Source organism: Bactrocera oleae, chromosome 6 (assembly GCF_042242935.1).
Source record: "Bactrocera oleae isolate idBacOlea1 chromosome 6, idBacOlea1, whole genome shotgun sequence".
Taxonomy (NCBI): Eukaryota; Metazoa; Arthropoda; class Insecta; order Diptera; family Tephritidae; genus Bactrocera; species Bactrocera oleae.
In genome coordinates this window covers 60,236,068-60,250,401 of record NC_091540.1, presented here as the reverse complement: position 1 = coordinate 60,250,401, position 14,334 = coordinate 60,236,068, and the positions used below count along the sequence as shown (strand labels likewise).

The following is a 14,334-nucleotide window of genomic DNA, read 5'->3' as shown; positions in this document are numbered from 1 at the left end:
AAGACATGCATTTGCTGCGCTTTTATATGCATTATAAGAAGTGCTGCTAAAATTACTTGATATACTTAGGCATATGTGGGTTGAATTAATATTTACACCCTGTATAAGGCATACTAAGTTTGCCACGAAGTTAATAACACTCAGAAGGAAAAGTCGAAGACCCTATAATTTATATATATATATATATAATATCAGAGTCACGAGCTGTGTCGATTTAGCCATGTCCGGCTGTCCGTCTGTTCGTTCGTCTGTCTATAAGGGAACTAGTCCCTCAGTTTTTGAGATAGCGACCTGAAATTTTGCACACGTTATTTTCTCTCCAAAATGCTGTCAGAACGCGTATATCGGGTCACTATAGCATATAGCTATCATACAAACTGTTCGATCAAAATCGAGTTCTTGTATGGAAAACTTTTTTATTTGACAAGATATCTTCACGAAATTCGGCATTTTGTCAAACACAACGCAGCAATCTCCGAACATATTGTTCAAATTGGACCATTATAGTCTTTGTACTATATATATATGTATGTATGATCTATCAAAATGAATTCCTTGTATGGAAAACCTTTTTATTCGGCAAAATATCTTTCTCATATATTATCCGAACATATTGTTCAGATTGGATTACTATAGCATATAGCAGCTGTCATACAGACTGCTCGATCAAAGTCAAGATCTTTTTGCAACTTTTTAATGATTGTGATATCATTTAAACATACTCACACATACATATGTATGTACATATAGTAAACATATGTAATTATGTCCGTTTATATATGTATGTAATTAAATCGCATTAATGTAAATGCCTAAGTACTGAAGACAGCCTCCTTTTCGCCATAAACTCTAAATATAAACACAGCCATCTTATATAGGCCAAAGAAAAATGTACAAAAGTTTATATGTATGCATATTTAAGCATATGCGTTTGTAGGTATGTGTGTATGTATAAGTGTGTATGCAATTTACGCTTCCTTTGTTTGCTCACATTGCAAAATTTGCTGAAGTTTTCGACGATTATGTACTTTTCGTAAAAGGTTACCGTTTGATTACTCTGAATACCGAACTGTTTGAATATTTCCTGCTTTTTTGGCGGCAAACGTGTTATATGTGTACAGACCCCATCCTCGACACGATGTGTTTCGTGTACATCGAAATTTTCGTAAATCATTAAATTTTCCAAAACTTTTGGCATTATACAACGCGCTGGTAACGTATCAAAACTGTTGCCGACTCTCGCACCGCCACTGGCACCATCCAATGCACCGACAGCGTTCGGTCCGAAATCCATGCTATCGCTGGATTGCTGATGCACCATGTTTTTTAAATCTGTGGAATATATAGAGATTATATTTAGATTAATTTTTTTAAATAAAAGCTGTTAAATATAGAGTTGTATTTTTGATTAATTTTAGCGGAGCCAAAAAACAAAAAAATATATAAATAGTAATAATAATAATATGAATAAAACAAAACCAAACGAATAAAGAATAAATTTATTTATAAAAACTAAAGTAAAACGTTTTTTTTTTTAATATTAATTTAAGGAAAAAAAAATCAAAGTTATAATTTTTATGAGAATTTATCTAAATTTGGTTTAAAAAAATGGTTAATAAGTTTAATATGCTGTTGTTTCTTAAATTATTTATATTTATTATATTTTATTTTATAAAGAAAAACACAAAATTTTAATTTAAGTCTATTAATAAAAAATAAAATGTTTTTCGGCATTATTTAATAAGTTATTTATTAATTCAAATCTGGCAATATAAATAAAAAAAGAAATAAAATAATGAAAAAATATTGTAAATAAGTTATGATTTTCATAAATTATTGATAAAAAAAAAATATTCGAAAATGGCTAATAATTCTAATATGCATTTAAATTTTTTTTTTCAAAATATCACTAAAAAAATGTTAAAAGTTGCAAATATTATTTATAAAAGTTAATATTTAGTGAATTCCAAATATGCAAAACACTAAAACTATGTGTATTGCCGTCAGGGTTGCAAATAATGCATTAAAGACTTAAATTAATTTAAATTAAAATCCTGAAAATCTGAATTGAAAATAATTTTCAAATTTCTAATCTCAAATACCGGATTGAAAAATTTAAAATAAATTTTATACTCCAAAAATCGTATTAAAAAAATATTAAAATTTTAATTCTAAATAATTTTGTGATTATAAAAATAACAAAAAAGTTTCTTTTTTATCCATTATGTATTAATTTGCAGAATATTTTTTTAAATTTAAAATAAAAAATTTTAATTTTAATTCTAAATAATTTTCAAATTGAAAAAAGGGTTTCTGAATCAAATTTTTTTAAGATAAAATTTCAACTAGTTTAACATTTTATTTATATTTAATAGCATTTAATTATAGAGTTTCAGTTAAGAATGCGTAAAACTTTTTTTTTTATCCATTAAGTATTAATTTGAAGAATATTTTTTTTAATAAAAAAAAAAAATTTTATATTTTAATTCTAAATAATTTGTGAATTAAAATTAAAAAAAAAAAATCTTCAAAAATTCATGCAAAAAATTATGTTAATTCTAAATAATTTGTGAATTAAAATTAAAAAAAAAAATGTGTTTTTGAATAAAAAAAATTTTTTTTTAAATAAAATGTCAACTAGTTCAACACTTTTTGTCTTATTTATATACATATATTTAATTATAGTGTTTCAGTTAGAAATGTGAAAATCTTTCGTTTTTTATCCATTTATATTCTAGCTACATATGTATGTACCATATGTATTAATTTGAAGAATAGTTGTTTGTATTTGTTACTCTAATTATTAAATTAAAAAATATTTTCTCAATTTTTAAGCCAAGATATGTGGAATTTAAAGCAAAAAATAAAGTTTTTAAAAATTGTACATTAAAAAAAATAAAATTAAAAAAACCTAAAAATTTAATTCCTAAATTGGCATTAAAAATTAAAATGTATTTTAATAATTTAAAATGTTAATTTTAATTTAAAAAATTTTCATTAAAAAATAAAAAAACTGATGCCAAACATGTAAAATAATAAAAATTTTAATATAGTCAAAACAATTTTCATCGTAAAAGCTACATACTTCTCTCTTAGAGCTTATGTACACAACTTAACCTCAAATTGAACTCTAAACAAAAAGTTGACTGGGTGCTGTCAACTAGGCAGTGAATAAAAACATATTTACACACATTTTTCTATACATGTATGTACTTGTATGTATATATTTGCATAAATAAAGCTCTCATAATTTATGGCCGAGATAAACCAATTCATTTTCATTTTCATAGTTGGCACGAGTGTGCGTGAATTAAAACCGCCAGTTAGCCAATCCCAATGAATTTAGCGATCGTTGAGAATGCTCAGCGCTATGCTGCCAACTATTTTTAGCCGCTGCAAGCAGGCTCGATCCGTCATAGTAATCCTCACAAAAACAAAAACAAAAGCATTGTGACTACAAATGCAAATAAAATAAATAAAAATAAAATTAAACAAAATAAAGATTTGAGTGACAGAAATAATGCGAGCGGCTAATACGGCGACACGGAAAAATACAAACAGGCAACAAAATATTTTAATTTCGCATGTAATATAGTTTTTATTTTATTTTGAATTCTTTATTTATTTTTTATTTTTTACACATCAGTATGCACTAGTTGGCGTTGCATTATAATACGTACATGATTTTGCCGTTACTTCCGACAAATAATATTTTTTTTAATTAATACAAATCATGTTAATCTCTTGGCTAATATACTATATAGTCAACACAAAAAAATTTAAAAAATAAAAAAATTAGAAATTATTACAAACACACACAAAAAGTTAATATTTAGGAGAGTTATTTTTGTACATGTATGTATGTATGTAGATTAAATATTTATGTTTGGCACATGCATACCGAAGCAAAAGTGCAGGTGCAGGTGCATGTGTGTGTATGTTTATAACTAAGTATAATTAAATAATCTCATTTAAAGGAATAACATTGTATATATTTATGTGTGTGTGTGTGTTGTATGTATATTTTGTGAGTATATAGCTGTAAATACTAGACTGCAATTTCCTCAAAGTATTTATATATTGAATTATAATATTATTTTTTGTTTTCTTAACAGCTGAAAATGTGGCACAAAGCATTTTTTTGCAGTCGAGTATTTTTTTTTTCTTCAAAAATATACTAAAAATTTGTATACACACACACATACTAAATAAACAAAATATGCTAGTAGTGTTGTTGAAAACAAAAAACCTATAAATTACATACATACATAATTACTAATGCATATGGTACAATTTTAATATATAATTTCTTCTTTTGTTGTTTTTGTTATTGTTTTTGATTAACTAATTTACTGCGCTTATCAACTGATGCGTTTAGGAATTAATTGTACGCATCAAAATCATTTGGATAGACCCCTTGACATTGACATCGGGATGTGTAAAGGTGATTGTTGTTGTTGTTGTTGCAGCTGTAGCTGTTGTAAGTGTCCAGGCGGTAATGGTGATGATGGTGTTTGCTGGTGCATCAACTGTGGATGTGTTTGTGTTGGTAGTGGTTTTGGTGGTTGTGGTTGTAGCGGTTGCGATTGCAGCGGATGTGGTTGTAGCGGTTGCGATTGGTAAGGATGAGGTTGTAACGGTTGTTGTTGTTGTTGTAAGGTATGTGGTTGCGATTGCAAGGGACGCGCTTGCATCTGCATCGGTGGTGTGTGTGGTGACTGGGCGCGCAACTGATGTGCCGCTGCTAACGATTGTAATTGTGGTGATTGTGATTGTAGCGGATGTGGTGGTTGCAACTGTTGCGATTGTAGGGATAGTGATTGTAAAGGATATGCTTGCAATGGATGTGTGTGTAACGGTTTCAGCTGTAAGGGCTGAGCTGGAAGCGGTTTTGATTGTAGCGATTGTTGTTGTTGGAATTGAGGTGGTTGTTGCTGTGGTTGTAGTTGTGGATGAGGTTGCTGCTGTAATAGTGGAAGTTGCTGTTGTTGCGATTGTGGAATTTGTTGTTGTTGTAATTGTTGTGGTTGTTGTGGAATTTGTTGTAATTGTGATGGTAGTGCTTGTTGCTGTGATTGTTGTGTTTTTGGTGCTGTTTGTTGTTGTGTTTGTGGTGTTGGTTGTTGTTGTGATTGGGATTGTGACGGTGGCAGTGACTGTGACTGTGGCTGTGATTGCGAATGTGACGAGCTAGGGTTGCCCTTACTCGTTGTATTGCCTAAAAACCAAAAATAAAAAAAAAATTAAAAAAAATATTAACAAAATCATAATAAAAATTTTTTTTGTTAAATTTTTGAAAAAACTTGGAAAACATATGTACTAAATATGTATGGCAATGTTTTTGTATTAGTGTTTATATGTATATATATTTCATGATATTTTAAAGAAAAAGTGATTTCTATATTTTATTCTTTTTGTAAGGGTTAACGGTATAGATGTTAGTTGTTTTTGCATTAAAAAATAGTATATAACATATATTTTCAGTTAAAAAGTGTTTTTTTTTTATCCTACGATATCAACGATACAAAAATTAACTATAAAAAAATATATATTAAAAAAGTTGAGAACTGCTGAAACGTTAGTAGTGCAATTATATATTGATAGAAACCCCGTTTTCCAATAAAAATATCTTTATTTTTTATAACAAAAACTAAAGTTCTAATTAATTTAATATACAAGCAAAAGGATTACCCGTATTTTATAGTTATTATTTATATAAAGTATATACATTAGGATGTGCCAAAAAAAAGAATTAAATTTTCCCTTCAGATACCATGAAAATATCGTAAATGACGAAAAACAATCTGGTAAAGCTTGAGCTCTTATATTTATACTAAGGGGTGGCGCATAGTGATTTGTCATATAAATAACACAATATTCTTTTCTTATTTTGTTTGGAGATTACTGAGCTAAGCAACAAATCAAATTTTTCTTTTTAAACCACCCTAATATACATGTAAAAATGTTTTTTTTTTATATTTTTGAAACTAACCTGCCGTTGTATTCGATAGAAAACGTTTCGTTTTGTCCAATATATAAGGCAAATTGTAACCATCTTTTGTGTAGCTAAATGGTAGAAAAAATAACGAAATATTAAAATAAAATGTAAAAAATTTATTCTATATAGTTTTTTTTTTTTTAATTTGAATTTCAATATATATATTTATTCATAAGTTTTACTTACATTTCTGTACGTTTAGTGCAGAAAAGATTTTTGAAATTACTATAAATGCAGAAAAGCGTAAATGTGGGTAGTCCCTGACCCAAATAACGGGCAAACTTTATTTGATCCGCCTTATTTAAGCCACTTTGATTGAGTGAGAGAAATGGTCGATGATCCTGTACGTCGTATTCCTTAAAGAAATAAAAAGAAATATTTAAATTAATTTTCAATGATAAAATTTTTTTTAAAAATCTAGGAATAAGCAAATACCTTTTTATTGTTTTAGTCTTAAAGAAATATTCAATTTTCTAAACTTCTTTTGAATTTCCAACAAGAAAAATTTGAAAAAGGAGCTGAGATTGTATTTCTATGAAACTCAATAACGAACATCAAAAGTGATTAATGAAAATGAGAATGAGAAAATGCAATTTTCTGATTCTTGATGTTGTACTTCAACAGCAGTATCAGTTAATTCAGCATCTTCGTGAAGTGCGAAGGACTTGATATTCTTAGGAAATATAAAATTGTATCTAGTTTCTTCTGGGAAAGAAAGCTTACCGTCAGTAATTTTGTTAGATCTGGCGTGGTGTTGAGTATGTCATACAACAAATATTAGCCAAACGCCTCAGAATATATTGGCATAAATCGAAATTTTAGATTGCAACAAATGTTTTTTATTCGATGTCATTCAACATACCGAATGTACAAAGTCCTCTCCAAGTCATTTGACACATCATATGCAAATATTACTATATTCTAGATATAGACACATATCACACTTACAGTTGTCCACAAAAAAATAGAAGTAGCATCATTAACAAAACGAATCTTTCAATTTTTAATAAAAAAAAACATCTCAAAATTTTTGAAAAAGACATTCACTGATGATATATTAATATTCCATAGCCCATAAATATTGAACGTTAAGAAAATTTCTTATCACAGATTATGTTAAATAAACTAAAAATTAATTGCACATAAAAATATGAGTATTCTATATAATATGAAAAATTCTAAGTTTTATATTAAAATTATTTCAAACCTTTACTGAATATTAGAATAAATCATATTTCTTTGAATAGCTTCGGTTTTTTTAATAGCGCATCACACTTCCTGGAAATATAGTCTATGAAATACTGGCAATGTTGAAATGGTAATATTTCCCAAATCTCTTTTACTAACTGCCAGAAATAACTCGAATTGGTTAGTTTTCGTTCAATAACACTTTTTTCATATTAGTTATGAGGGTTTTTATGAAGTTGCGGTCAGAAGACTAAACAGACTGAGACATAACTTCAACTCCTTTGCCTCTACAACATTTCTTTGCACGCTTGCTGATCTGTTTATGGACATTATCTTCTTGGTATATCCATATAAATGCTATATTCCATCACAAATAGTGATAACATTTCCTCAAATATCATTTTAACATATGCCACTTAATCCAGGCGGCCTTCACTTAAGAGAGTTGAACAAACTCCACTATGTGAAAAGCTAGCCCTTACCATGATTTTAGCATCACCATGTTTGACGGTTTTTCTTGAAAATCAGGGATTATTTTGCATGTTAGGGGAACGCAGGACAAAGTTTCTAGAACGTATACTAAAAAATATTTAAATTTTGGATTGAACTGACCACAATATACGAGCCAGGAGACATGCTTTTTTCGCACATTGTATACGTGCGTGTTTCCGTTTTTTAGTAGCGGTACTTTTCGTGGACTTTTTGTGCTCTGACAATCGCCTACAAAGAGTGTCAGTATTAACTGATAAATTTAGTTCATTGCTGATGCTCTTGACTGACGCAATAGCATTAATTTTGCAGTATTGTCATTTATTGGGATTGTCAGCAATAGATGTTTGGCCCTTTCAACTTTCACTTCTCAGATCTCTTTATATGTACACAGAACGTGATCAATCGCTACCGATTTCGCTATCGCCTTTACTTACTTTATTTTTATAATCAGCAACACATTCAACTGGTGTTTAACAAAAAGGTGTTTTACCCCATTCTCTAAAGCCAGAAATGACATCTGTCAAAAAAAAACTTTATGGACTATCCTGGTGGTTAGAAAATTTTGAGAATAAAATATATCGTCAAACATAGAATATATTGAAATATTATGGATTCTTTATAAGATTTTCTTGTAAAAGTATGCCATCTGATCAAATTTGACCCGGACTGGTCAACATAAACTGCGCACACAAACCTAAACGTTACAAAAAATGTTTCCTCTATTTGTACAACTATGATTCATGACGCGAAAGGTTTAACTGACGATTTTTACCATGAAAAACATTGAACAACAAGTTTTATTGAAATTTTGTGTTTCCAATGGAATCACGGCTACGGAATCGTTGAACATGTTGTAGAAATGTTTTGGGGAGTCTACCTAAAATGCATTCAGTGAAAGTCGTAAAGGGATCAAAAACGTGCCTCTGTTAAATGACCATAACATCGAAAAAGTCAAAGAAACAGTGCTTGAAATTCATACTGCTGACATCTTAGAGATATGTTAACAGAAGATCTTAACATCTCTTATGGATCGACTCAACACATTTTGAATAATATTTAAGGTATATGTGGTGTATGAAGAGCGTCAATGCTTGACTCGTACCAATAGATCTGAATCTTTTACACAAATGTCGAATAGAGGTCGCAAAAGAGATACTTGACAACGCAGCTGGGGACCTCACATTCATTAAACGCCATATTACTAATGACAAGACATGGGTTTATGTATATGACGGCAAAACTGTCCAACAATCTAGCAAATGGCGCTCCAAAACTGAGTCGAAACCGAAAAAAACCAAAATTCGCTGAAGGCACTGAAGGCCTAGTCAGCCAGGGTTTTTATTTTTAAGGCGAAATGTATTTTTTTTTGTCAGTCTGTATACATTTTGTCTGACTTTATTTTTACCACAATTCTAGGCAGTTATTATTTAATCATATCTTAAAGCCACTTTAAGAACTGAGCAGAGCTATGTACATATGGTATATGAGAAACACTAAGTAAGATTAAAGGATTGGAGAGTTTGATATACCAAATGTTTTTACGAGTACATATTTTGTTTGTGGCAAAACGGTGATGTGCTACAAAGTCTAAAAGCAAACTTATGAAAATACAGTTAAAATTCTAATTTTAGTACAGATATATGTATATGTATATGTGGCAGACATTTGTGAGTACATTTGGATTCTGCATACGCCAGATAACAAGCGCCATTGTGCATATAAAATTTATTGCTCAAATATTTCAAAGCAAATATAGTTTATATCATAAAATTTTCTAAAAAAAACAAAAATCCACTTTATATTTGAGTTATGCCTGCAGACTCAGTGGACCTCTCTTCTACTGCTATTAAATATATAAATATATTTATATTTGTATGATGATACACCCAGCAGTAAAATGGATGCGCTCGAGCCTCAAGTGGAACTAATCAATTTGAATTGTAGTGGTGTGCTATTAATGTGCGTGTATATGTGTATGCATGTGTGAATATGTAATTTCCTGAGTGCCACAAACTTTGTGCTTTTGTTAATTCAAGCACAATTACATACACATATGTACGTGGGTTTTAATTTTTGCTGTCGCTTTCTATCAATTTGAAATGAGGCACGCAATAGTTGCTTTGAAATTATGCGCTTCATAATACCGTTTCATTTTTGCTACATGCATAGAATTTATATGTGCATACATATTTATATTAGAGCAACACTTATAAATGCACATACACATACAGGCATAACTATAATCAGCATATATTGTACATGAATATACGTATGTATGTGTGTATGTATGTATATGCAAATTTTAAAGGTATTAACAGGTATGTATGCTTTATATACATATATATATATTATATGTATGAATGTATGTATAATACATTGCATAAATTTACATACATACATACAATATAAAATTTAAATGAGTAAAAGTACTGAGTTCAAGGAAGGCCGCATATACAATATAACTATATTATACCCAACACACATATTGGAAATGTTACTTTTTACATGCAATTAACTTATTTTTTTCAGGTACTTAATTTCTAAATACTATTATATTTTTCTCATAAAATATTTCACATGAAAAATTTTGCTTTCCAGCATTATCTAACCTTTACCATAACCTTCAAAAATTTTAAAAGTACAAATTTTCTTCAAAACCTCGAATCAAATCTCAAATATTGTACCACAGCGGCATCTATGGTAAGCTTTAAATAAAAGTAAGCAATAGACGTTAGTTTATCGTTCTAAAAACAGTGACTCTACATACATAAGTACATATGTAAGATTGCACTATATTTTTGATAGAAAAATAAATTTTTTTTTATTAAAATTTCGGTAGAAAATAAAATATTTTCGCACCTCTTTATAAAAACAAGCTTTTTTGTTTGTAACACCCAGAAGGCAACGTCGTAGATCTTATATGTATTTCATATGCTATATTATTTATATAAATATGTATATAAATGATAAGCGTGACGAGCTGACTCGATTTATCTGTCTATACCATCTGATCAAATTTGACCCGGACTGACAAAAAAGCTTTTTCAAATATTTTAAAACAGGTATTTTTATCAGCTTGTTATCAGCTTGGGATGGGATGACCTACAGTGCCTTCAGTGATCTCCGAAGCGGATTTTACAGTTTCAAAAACAGAAAAAAATCACAGAGAGCCAAATCTACCGCATAGGATGGCTTTTTATTTTTGACCGACTTTGACATGTTTTTTCGGTTTCCGTCATATTCATAAACCCACGTCTCGTCCAGTAATGATGCGTTTTGATGAATGTAGAATCCTTAGCTAAGTTCTTCAGCATATCTTTTTCGACCTCTACTCGACGTCGTTTTTGCAAAGATTCATGTCTTTTGGTATGAGTCTAGCATTGACACGCTTCACACCCAAAAAGATTAACCAAAACGCCTTGAGTCGATCCATAAGAGATACTGAAATCGTCTGATATCGCTCTAATGCCAACACGACGATTTTCAAGCACTGTTTCTGTAACTTTTTCGATGTCATTGTCATTAAGAGAGGCACGTTTTCGATTACTTCACGACTTTCACTGACTGCATTTTAGGTAGACTCCCTAAAACACTTCTACAACATGTTTAACGATTCTGTAGCCGTGATTCCATTGGAAACACAAAATTTCAAGCAAACTCGTTTTTCAGTTTATTTCTCCATGGTAAAAATTGACAGACAAACTTTTCGCGTCGTAAATAAACAACTTTCAAAATACACTCATTGACATAAAGAGATCAAAATTCACACAAACATAAAAAAATGGTTGTACCAATCTAGAAAAAATGTTCGATTCGGTTTGTGCGCGAATTGGTCTCTCAGTTTTTGAGATATCAAGCTGAAATTTCGCCCACAACTTTTGTTTTACAAGATGCTGCTTATTTTTCGGAACCGCCGATATCGGACCGCTATAGCATAGAAATGCAGCTGTGAAGTGTATTATAGCTTCGCAGCAGCCAAAGTTAACACTTTTTAAATTATTATTTATACATTCAAATGCAGGTGTGACAAAATATAAATAGAGAAATGTTATACCTTTTTCCTTACTACTGGAATATATTGTCAAGATTATGTATTTTTCAAGACTCTGAATGTCTACAAGGTGCGTTCCAAAGTAAACAGGACTTTTAAAAAAATGACAGAACAAATGGTTTTATCGGCAAAATCAATTAATTTTATTCAAAATAGTCTCCTTCTGCTTTAATACAGCTTTTTGCACGGTCCAAAAGCATGTCGAACGAGTGTTTTAGCTCGTTGCCCGGTATGGCCGCCAGTATGCCGGTGCAAGCCTTTTGAATGGCCTCCACGTCTGCATAACGCTTTCCTTTCATCGGCAAATGCATTTTTCCGAAAAGGTAAAAGGTAGAAGTCGCACGGTGCCATATCAGGTAAATACGGGGAGTGGTTGATTGTTAAAATGTGATTTTTGGTCAAATAATCGGCCACAAGCGTCGATCGATGAGACGGCGCATTGTCGTGCAACAAACGCCAACTTCCATCTTCGCGATATTCGGGCCGAACACGTGGAATACGGCGCACCAAACGCTTCAAAACTCCAAGGTATGATACCGCATTAACGTTTTGGCCGGGTAGAACAAATTCTTTGTGGACAATACCCTTGGAATCATAAAAACAAATCAGCATTGTCTTCACTTTTGACTTCTCCAGACGCGATTTTTTGTGTTTCGGCTCATTTCTCATTTATGTCCGCACGACCACTTTGAAAACGTTGAAACCACTCGTGTACTCTGCCACGGGATAGTCAATCAACGCCACAAACTTGTTTCATCAATTGAAACGTTTCGGTAAAAGTTTTACTAATTTTAAAACCAAATTTAATGTTGGCTTTTTCTTCGAAGCTCATTTTCGCACTGATGACAAAAACATACTGACACTTCAAACGAAATAACTTCACTTCCAATACTTGTAGATGAAATGTCATGAATTTTTTACTGGAAGTCGATAAAGGATAGCAGATCCTAACGCACTAGTCGACATATAGATGGCGCCACTAGAGTTTACTTTCTTACCTTTGTACTGTTTACTTCTTACTGGAACGCACCCTGTATATAAATAAATCATTGGCATAATATTTATTTTCTTAAGCATAATTTTTTAAGAACAATTTTGTAAAACATTTAAAATTTTTATTTTCAAAGTTTTAAATTTATAGTAAATTTGCCAACGATATCCCTAAGAATAAATATGGTTTTATTCAAGTTAATGCAAATAATAATTATAGGGCTTATTAAGTATACTCTACTACACTGCAAAAAATGATAATTTTGCTCATTACGAATGGTTGGTTTAAGGACGAATGATAAATTTTATTTTTTAAACTGAAAATTTTGCAACAAAAAATTTCAATAAAATACAAAAATGTTGCACTCAATGTGTGCTGGGTATAAAAGTGGCAAAGTTAAATGTGCCTAATATTTCATCTGCATTGTGGAAAAAAGATACGAAATATGTATTTCAGAAAACTTTTAATGAAGCCATTACGCCAGCAAGCAACGCAACGGCGACGATAGCAGTGAACCCAGCAGTAAAGGGTTGCTACCACCACGCTTAATCACACACGCACACACACACACAACATACGTTCAGGCATGAGTAGAAATTCGTTTGAGTTTATTTGAACTTAAAGTTCAGTTCGATGTGTGTGTGTTTGTGTGCGTGTGGTGCTATTATGGTAGGCTCGTTGCACACCCTGTAAACACCCTCTGCTCTTATGTGTGTACGCCGAAAACTGAGCTGTAAACTTATCATTGCAAACATGAGCATAGAAATACATACAAACACACATGAGCCACACACACATATATACTACTTATGAATGTAAAAACTTATTTACATATGTATGTGTTTGTGTGTGCATAAAGGATATGTGTGTACTTTGGGTTTTGATTATGTTAAAAATCAATAGAGTAGAGTGAGGTTAGTGTTTCTAAGGTGGTGGTGCTGCTGCTGCTATGTGTGATGACTGTATGGAGATCGAGTTTTAGATAAAACGCATTAGAATGTGATGTCGAGTGTATGGGTTGAAGTAGAAATCCATACGCACATATAAATATGTACATGTGTGCATTAGGGTGTGCCAAAAAAACATAAATTTTCGATTAGAATATATCGCCCGAAATTACTAAAAAAATTCTGCTAAAGTATCACGCTAAATAAAAAACAAAGTTTCTATGAATTTATCGAATAAAAACAACAAAAGTTACAAAAAGCATTAACCGCATTATAACACCCTTCACGGGTGCTTTTCATATAGCATAAAAGGGTATAACAAGATTTTTATCGTGATTTTGAACCTTTTTCGTAGGTCGTTAACTTCTCTACACAAATTAGTTTGCATTTTCACTGTACAATAATTTGTTCAAATGCATTGAACTTCCAAACAAAATAAGAAAATATTAAATAATTAAAATATTTATATGTATGAGGAATCACAATGCGGCAACAGAAATTTTAATATTTAGAGCTTAAAATTTACTTTTAAATTAAAAAAATTGCCCCACCCTAACTATACATACATATGTTTGTGTGTTTGTATGTTTATATTTTTATATTATAAATGTATAGAAAGATGAGAGCACGTAACTAGGATAATGCATGAGAAGCAGAAATATATTTT

General features: G+C 30.6%; 1 protein-coding gene across 2 annotated transcripts in view; it reads right to left on the bottom strand.

The window, feature by feature from the left end:
• LOC106618508 (alpha-protein kinase 1) overlaps positions 1-14,334 on the bottom strand; it is a 33,859-nt gene that overhangs the window by 2,382 nt on the left and 17,143 nt on the right. Inside the window, exons 3-5 of one of the 2 annotated variants that reach the window (XM_036375915.2) lie at positions 6,185-6,354; positions 5,993-6,066; positions 992-1,332 (exon numbers count right to left, since the gene is read on the bottom strand). In XM_036375915.2, the coding sequence (XP_036231808.2) occupies positions 992-1,332; positions 5,993-6,066; positions 6,185-6,354 (585 nt within the window). Of the gene's footprint in view, positions 1-991; positions 1,333-3,572; positions 5,219-5,992; positions 6,067-6,184; positions 6,355-14,334 lie in introns of those variants that run through there. The other variant, XM_036375913.2, reaches the window with a different exon arrangement.